Source organism: Puntigrus tetrazona, unplaced genomic scaffold (assembly GCF_018831695.1).
Source record: "Puntigrus tetrazona isolate hp1 unplaced genomic scaffold, ASM1883169v1 S000000150, whole genome shotgun sequence".
NCBI classification, from domain to species: Eukaryota; Metazoa; Chordata; class Actinopteri; order Cypriniformes; family Cyprinidae; genus Puntigrus; species Puntigrus tetrazona.
The window spans coordinates 447501-455000 of NW_025047826.1; the positions used below are offsets into that span (position 1 = coordinate 447501).

Below are 7500 nucleotides of genomic sequence, written 5' to 3' on the forward strand. Positions count from 1 at the left end.
ATATATATATAATTTTATATATTTATATATTATTTTTATATATTTTTATATATTTATATTATTTTTATATATTTATATGTATTTATATTATTTTTATATATTTATATTATTTTTATATATTTATATATATATATATATATATATATATATATATATATATATATATATATATATATATATATATATATATATATATATATATGAGAGAGAGAGAAAACCTTGTAAGTGAATGTCTTTAACCCTTTCCCTTCCAATTTTTCCAATATTTTCAGTCTGGAAAGTGCTCTTTAAAACACAGACCAGAATCTAATCATCTCAGACGTAAGATACACATATGAAAAATAACACGATCATCACCACTAACTGCATATAAATGAAAACTACTGAGCAGATTTCTCTTGGTCTGGTTTTGCTCTCGATGCAGTGCATGCTCATGATGTTCTGTGTCTTCCAGCGGTCCGGCTGCGGATCGGCTCCTGGACCCGGCTCGGCTCCGACGTGTGCGTGGCCCCTGAGGGCCGGAGCCGGGTCCTGCGCTGGCTCGGCGGGCCCCGGGAGATGAGCTGTCTCTGGCTGCCTCACGGATGCTCCTGTCCCGCTCTGGACGGCCGGACCGACGGCTCCTTCATCGCTCTGGGTCACTCGGAGAACGGACGCTTGCTCCTCGGGAGACTCCTCCGGTGGACTCGGGACGAGAGAGAGCTGAAGAAGTTCATCAGGACCCTGCTGAGACAAGACTGCTAAAACTTTCCTATCATCACCCACTCAACTGTTACACAAATCAAATCCACCGTACGTCTGATCAAACAAAAAATAATGAATTTATTTGATCCACTCAAAGTAGCTTTCTATTTCAACACATTTTAACATGTAAAACTGATTTATTTGACCAAAGCTGAATTTTCAGCATCATTGCTCCAGACTTACGGAAATGATTACTTTTACTTTTGATGAAGACGTCTCTAATGTTACAGAAGATTTCAGATGAAGGCTGTTCTTCAGGAAAATCACTCGGCTATTTTCGACGTCGTAATAATAACGGTGTTTTTTGTTTGTTTGTTTTTTAGCTTTGAAACCACAGGAATAAGTTGCATTTTAAAATATAGAATAAATATGTCAGACTTTGTGTTTTGCTGTTCTTTGGATCAAATAAATGCAGGTTTGTTGAGCAGAAGAGACGTCTTTTAAAAGCATTTGACTTGTAGTGTGTTATATATATATATTTTTATATATATATATTTTTATATATTTATATATATTTATATATATTTAAATATATATATATATATATATATATATATATATATATATATATATATATATATATATATATATATAAATATATATATATATATATATATATATATATATATATATATATATATATATATATATATATATATATATATATATATTATTTTATTTTTTTTTTTTTTTTTTTTTTTTTACTTTTTCAAAAGATGCCAAGAATCATTGCCAAACTGTGTAAAACTGTGCCTTATAGTTATAGATATTGCATTACTTTTTTATTCTATTGAAAGCTTGCAGGTTCTTGTGTCACACCTTTTTAAAAACACCTTTTTTTTCCTTTTTTTTTTGAATGATTTTACGTTGAGTTTGTGATGACTGTACTAAAACCCCATGTTAATCTTGTCATTAAAGATCAGTTGTGCTGCGCATGTTGTTGGTTTCTGTGCACGTCCAGCGTTATCCGTCACGTGACGCTCCAGGTGAGACGCAGGTGTAAGCGGAGCTCCATCCATTATTCAGACGCAGGTCTCTGATTGGCTGCCGGCTGAGTGTGTGTCTGTGCACCTGTCGCGCTTCTCCTGTGAACACCGGCGTCCTCGGAGCGGCTCCTGTGGCTCCTGCGGCTCCTGCGGCTCCGGAGAGTTCGGGGTCTGGTAAAGTCCCTTCTTTCATTATCATCATTAGTCTGTGTTTGTTGGGATGAAAGCGATCTGAGAGCGGCTCAGGGTTGGGCTCGTGTCTTCAGTTACGTCTCTGGCAGGTGATTGTGTTTTGTCACATCACACAGAAAAAACCCAGGCTTTTTAATTATTTATGTGCGCTGGAGCTGAAGTGTTTGCTGTAGAATAAAGTCCTCATAGTGCTGACGCCGATGTGCTGAACCTAGCAGTGAGTGTTTGTGTCTGCTCTGCTTTGAGAGTGTGTGTTTGGAGTGTGATTATTCATCATTTTAATCTTACTATGTATTATCCTGGGTGTTTTTAGTCTTTCTGTGTGGCTTTTAAACCTTCTCTCGTATTTATTTTTTAATCACACTCATGTTACTTTCAGTAAAACATGACCAGAAACCTGAAACATAACTAATAAATTGTAATAAATTTTTGTTAAATAGTATATAAAATTTTTTATTTTGCAATTTAAGAGGGTACTAGTTAATATTTATGCAGTAATTAATAGAATTTTTCCCCATTGAAAACAATTATTAAAAGCAAGAACAATTTATAAATATATAATTGCATTTTTACACATATATAATTTGTGTGTGTGTGTGTATATATATATATATATATATATATATATATATATATAAAAAAAAAAATAATTATATAAAAAAAAAATATATATATATATATATATATATATATATATATATATATATATATATATTTTTATTTATTTTTTTCATAATTATTTACATAATTTAAAAAGTACTACTGTATTTTAAAGTACCATTTCAATACCAATTTTTAATTCAGAATTTCCTTTTTAGTAATAATACTAAGTAAAATAAGGCGTTTTTTAATATAAATAAGACCCTGGCTATGTGGTTTTTAACATTTTGTGTTGTTGCTAAGGTGATTTGAATGTGCTGTTGCTAGGGTGTGCTTTTGAATGTGTTGTTGCTATGCGGTTGCTAGGGTGTGCTAGGCTGTACTGAAATGCCTCTGTGTTGTCAGGTCGGAGCTGAAGATGGTTTCTCCTGCGATCGCTTTGGCTTTTCTTCCGCTCTTGCTCACGCTGCTCATCCGGTACCGGTATTATTTCGTGCTGCTGTATCGGGCCGTTCTGATCCGCTGGGTGCGGGACTGTATGACGGGCCTCAGCCGAGAGGAGCGGGCCTTTCAGTACGTCCTGACCCACGCTACGCCCGGAGACGCCCAGAGCATCCTGGACACGTTTGATCAATGGTGCAGCAAAGTGGAGTTCATCAGCAACATCGGACCCAAGAAAGGTCACACACACACACACACTGACTTTTTACTAGGTCTTAGTGCTTATCTGTATTTTTAGAGAAAGTTGTTATTTTTCTAGGAGGTCAATTTGCATCTTTGATCCCAAAACTCCAGCATATGAAGCGTCTGAATAAAAGCATCTTCTGAATATAAATATAGACATATTTGACTGTGTCTGGAGATTATTAGAGAGCTTTAAAACCCACATGAAGATAAAACACTAAAAGATGCTTTTATTTTAATTTACCACCGTAGCCTTGACAAACATGGATATTTCAGATTTTGTGAAACAGTGTACCTGTAAAAGTCATGGAAATTAAAACGCAACGCAGATTTTCATAAAACGCATGCATTCTTCATATCAAGCTACAAAATATTTTATCAGGTAGAAATTGAGTAAATAAGAAAGTCGCCTTTAGAGCTTCTTTTCAAAGAGCTTCGCAGCGATACACAGAAAAATAACAGCGTTGATTGCAAAATGTATCGATTATGAAACAACTTCAACTTCAGATATAAAGAAGACAGTGGTGTTTATATTTAGACCAGTTAAGATCGTTCTCGTGGAGCACAGATAGAAGAAAACAAAAGCAGAGGTATTTTGCATTGCATGGAAGGATAGTATATCTGCCTACAGAAAGACCTGAAACTAACAGATTTACATTTAGGCATTTAGCGTGTTTTTTTAATAGTTCTAGTATTTCGTGTTAGTCTCTGTGAAGCTGCTTTGTCACAGTGCTGGTGGTAAAAAGAGGACTCCTGTCAGGGCAGTCAAATCAATAATATTCCTGGATACTTTGGGCCAGGTTTAATAAACTCAGACGCAAAATCTGATTTACATACTGACCATCGCATAAGAAATAAATATACCATAAAGAAATAAATAAGCCACAGGTAGAAACTAGAGCAAATGCGGGTCATTTGGAGACAGCTTATCGTTTTCTGATTCATTTGAATACTATACATTTAGCACTCCTACAAGTGCCTTAAAATAAAGGCACGTCCACCCCTTTCAGTGCGTCTTTAGTAAAACCTGACAGTACTTTTTCTTTTTAATGCAAGCTGTTAGTGGCACCAAACATAAATGAGTACGTAAACATGAACCGAGAAGGTGATGTGACGCAGGTAAGATCCTGGACCGGCTGCTGCAGGAGCACTGTCCCATCACGGTGCTGGAGCTGGGCACTCACTGCGGGTACAGCACGCTCCGCATCGCCCGCTCGCTGCCCGTCGGGGCACGCATCTACTCCGTCGAGATGGACGAGAGGAACGCTCAGGTGGCGGAGAAGATCATCCGGCTGGCAGGCTTTGATGACGACATGGTGAGTTCGTGAGACCTTCTCTTACTTACTTTATGAAGTATTAATTGACACTAAGGTGTGGAATAATTCACATTTAATGTTTTTGAAAGAAGTCTCTTCTGCTCACCACGGCTACATTAATTTGATCAAAAATACAGTGAGTATAATAGTGAAATATTACTAGTTTAAATCAGCTGTTTTTTTGTGCATATGTGTTAAAGTGTAATTTATTTCTGTGAAGCGCAGCTATATTTTCAGCTTCATTACTCCAGTCTTCAGTGTCACATGATCCTTCAGAAATCATTTTAATATACCGATCTCATTACCGTTTAATTGAGAAGAAAATATCAGTTACTTTTTAATACTCCAGTTACTTTGTTTGCCGTGTATTGACTTACAGCTCTGGGGTTGCCATGTTGAGAGAAATCAGGAATATTCGCGTGAACATGATCCTACTGCACTTCTAGACTAAATATCAGCCTGAGCAAAAACACACTGAGTGTTCCTCAACATCAGTAAAAAACAGGCGAAGGCAAACTCAGAATATTATACAGGCTGAAGGAAAAATAAATGCATGTCTTTGTATATAAACACAGAAAAAGAATTCACTCTTTAGCGATAAAAAAAACTGTTGTTAGTTTATCTTGAGTAATCAGCATCGCATTGCATTAAGTACATAATATTTGAAAAAGTAATTTCACTGTAAATTACAAAATGTTACTTGAAAAAAGTCTTCTGATTATGTAACTCGTATTACTTGTAATGCTTTAACCCCAACACTGAAATGAACGCAATGCATTTCTTGCCATAAAAAGTAACAAAGTAATGTAATTAGTTACTTTTTTAGGATGTAACGCGTTTCCATAAGTTACAAAGTAACATAATCAGTTACTTTTTAGAATGCAACGCAATACTGTATTGCATTACTTTCCATAACAAGTAACAAAGTAACGCAATTAGTTACTTTATAGGAAGCATCGTGGCATTGTGAGAAGTAAGATTTTAGTAGTTTCAAGAGATCGGTGTGATCTGTTGCTCAGGTGGAGCTGATCGTGCGTCCGTCAGATGAAGTGATTCCTCGTCTGCGTGAGGACTTCGGCGTGGAGCGTCTGGACCTGGTCTTCATGGATCACTGGAAGCGCTGCTATCTGCCGGACCTGCAGCTGCTGGAGGGCAGCGGTCTGCTGGGAGAGGGCTCCATCATCCTGGCCGATAACGTCATCTTCCCCGGAGCGCCCAACTTCCTGCGGCACGCGCGCCGCTCGGGCCTGTACGAGGTCAGAGTTCACCGCGCCACGCTGGAGTACATCCGGGGCATCCGTGACGGCATGGCCGAGCTCACCTTCCTCGGGATCAAGTAAAACACTCACAGGACGCCACCTGTGTGCCTTTCCTTTATTTGATCCGTGTTTGAGAACGACAGCCATCAGGCGATTGAAGCATTCATCACACACACGCTAGTATTTGATCGTTCCTTGCTTTTTGACCCTGTGACCTTGAGCTGCAGAAAGACACCGAACGCTTGAGTTATTAAGGATTTGAAATAAAAATTAATCTTACCGATTTTACCATGAACAATTCATCTGTGCATGTTTTGTTAACCCTACGGTTTATTCAAATGTAATAACTGATGGAACTTGGCAACTTTAAATATTTTCAGAAATAAATTTAGGAGTGAAAATGAGAACATAAGAACCCTCACACATCTTTCTTTATAAAAGATTTTACAATTATGAATATTTTTTGTTTTAGAATTTTATTAATATATACTGTACATTATATAATATATAATTTTTTGGAAAAAATGTTCACTATATATATATATATATATATATATCTATCTATCTCTATCTATATATATATCTATCTATATCTATATATATATCTATGTATATATGTATATGTATGTGTGTGTATATATATATATACACACACACATATATATATATATAGCATTCATTCAGACTTAAGTCTGTAAATGTTCTTTTAATTTGCTAAAAATGAAAATGAACATCTCTAAAAACATCTTATAGATCTTATTGTGAATCTTATGTTTTGTTTTTAAATGGATATTGTTGAGGTTAAGCTCCGCCCCTAGAAACTCTCATCTGCATACTCCTCAGAGCCACTTTTCATGATGCAGTGAAAAAGCCTTTTGAAATATGCAAACCAAAAAAACGGATCTATTCAAATGGGATGGAAAATTGACAAATAACACAAGATTAATAATTGACTACAAATTTATTTACAAGCACACCGTTCTGAGACACGCAGCTCGAAGCCGTCTCTAATCTCTGGGTGCCGAAGGTTGATGTTCTAAAGTAGATGTTTAATGACCTGCAGAAACGGAGAGTAACTCAGCAGTGTGTGTGTGTGTGTGTGTGTGTGTGCGTGTGTGTGTGTGTGTGTGTGTGTGTGTGTGTGTGTGTGTGCGTGTGTGTGTGTGCGTGTGTGTGTGTGTGTGTGTGTGTGTGTGTGTGTGTGTGGAGAGTCCGACGTTCTTTCCCCAGTCCATCGTAGCTCTTCTTGTGCAAAGCCTTTAAAAAGCAACAGCAAAACCACACCGAGAGCATCTGGGTGACAGGTCTGGTCTAGACCTGGTCTAGATCATCCACTGGTCCTGGTCTTGATCCGCTCCTTCCATGTCCACCTGCCATCATTCACAGATGAGCAAAACTCACAACTCAACTGATCTTTTGTCATTTTGTTTAGTTCAACAACATAGAAATAGGAGAAATTGTGTGTTTGCCACTGGCTGAGAAGATCAGTCTAGGGGTTTGTTTTAACTTTTTAGTTTCGGTTTATTTCTATAATGAGTAATGAGTTCATTTATATTCTTTCTGTTAGTTCTAGAGGCTATGATAACCCTGGTGTTTAAACACAAAGGAAATAAAATGAGTCCAAATTTATGGGAAAATGTGGAAACTTAAAGTACATATGCAAACATGTATTTTCAGTTTTCACTTTAAACGTAATAAAAATTGTCATAATTTTGTCAT

General features: G+C 36.6%; 3 protein-coding genes across 5 annotated transcripts in view; 2 read left to right on the top strand and 1 right to left on the bottom strand.

Annotated features, from left to right (window-relative positions):
* sfrp2l (secreted frizzled-related protein 2 like) overlaps positions 1 to 1819 on the top strand; it is a 3772-nt gene extending 1953 nt beyond the window's left edge. The window contains exons 3-4 of one of the 2 annotated variants that reach the window (XM_043230406.1): positions 455 to 792; positions 1706 to 1819. In XM_043230406.1, coding sequence (XP_043086341.1) covers positions 455 to 744 — 290 coding nt within the window. In that variant the 3' untranslated portion in view covers positions 745 to 792; positions 1706 to 1819. Of the gene's footprint in view, positions 1 to 454; positions 1202 to 1705 lie in introns of those variants that run through there. The other variant, XM_043230405.1, reaches the window with a different exon arrangement.
* On the top strand, positions 1774 to 6176 carry tomt (transmembrane O-methyltransferase). Its single transcript, XM_043230407.1, has 4 exons — positions 1774 to 1904; positions 2928 to 3202; positions 4326 to 4522; positions 5542 to 6176. The coding sequence occupies exons 2-4, from the start codon at positions 2941 to 2943 to the stop codon at positions 5860 to 5862; spliced, it is 780 nt and encodes a 259-aa protein (XP_043086342.1). The 5' UTR covers positions 1774 to 1904; positions 2928 to 2940; the 3' UTR covers positions 5863 to 6176.
* Positions 6177 to 6723: 547 nt separating this feature from the next.
* anapc15 (anaphase promoting complex subunit 15) overlaps positions 6724 to 7500 on the bottom strand; it is a 2900-nt gene continuing 2123 nt past the window's right edge. For both annotated transcript variants that reach the window (XM_043230417.1, XM_043230416.1), the window contains exon 5: positions 6724 to 7151. In XM_043230417.1, the coding sequence (XP_043086352.1) occupies positions 7104 to 7151 (48 nt within the window). In that variant the 3' untranslated portion in view covers positions 6724 to 7103. The remainder of the gene's footprint in view (positions 7152 to 7500) is intronic.

Coding starts and splice junctions, on each gene's coding strand:
- tomt (XM_043230407.1), top strand. CDS start 2,941: ATGGTTTCTCCTGCGATCGCTTTGGCTTTTCTTCCGCTCTTGCTCACG. Junction 3,203..4,325: donor CAACATCGGACCCAAGAAAG/GTCACACACACA, acceptor GATGTGACGCAG/GTAAGATCCTGGACCGGCTG. Junction 4,523..5,541: donor CAGGCTTTGATGACGACATG/GTGAGTTCGTGA, acceptor TCTGTTGCTCAG/GTGGAGCTGATCGTGCGTCC.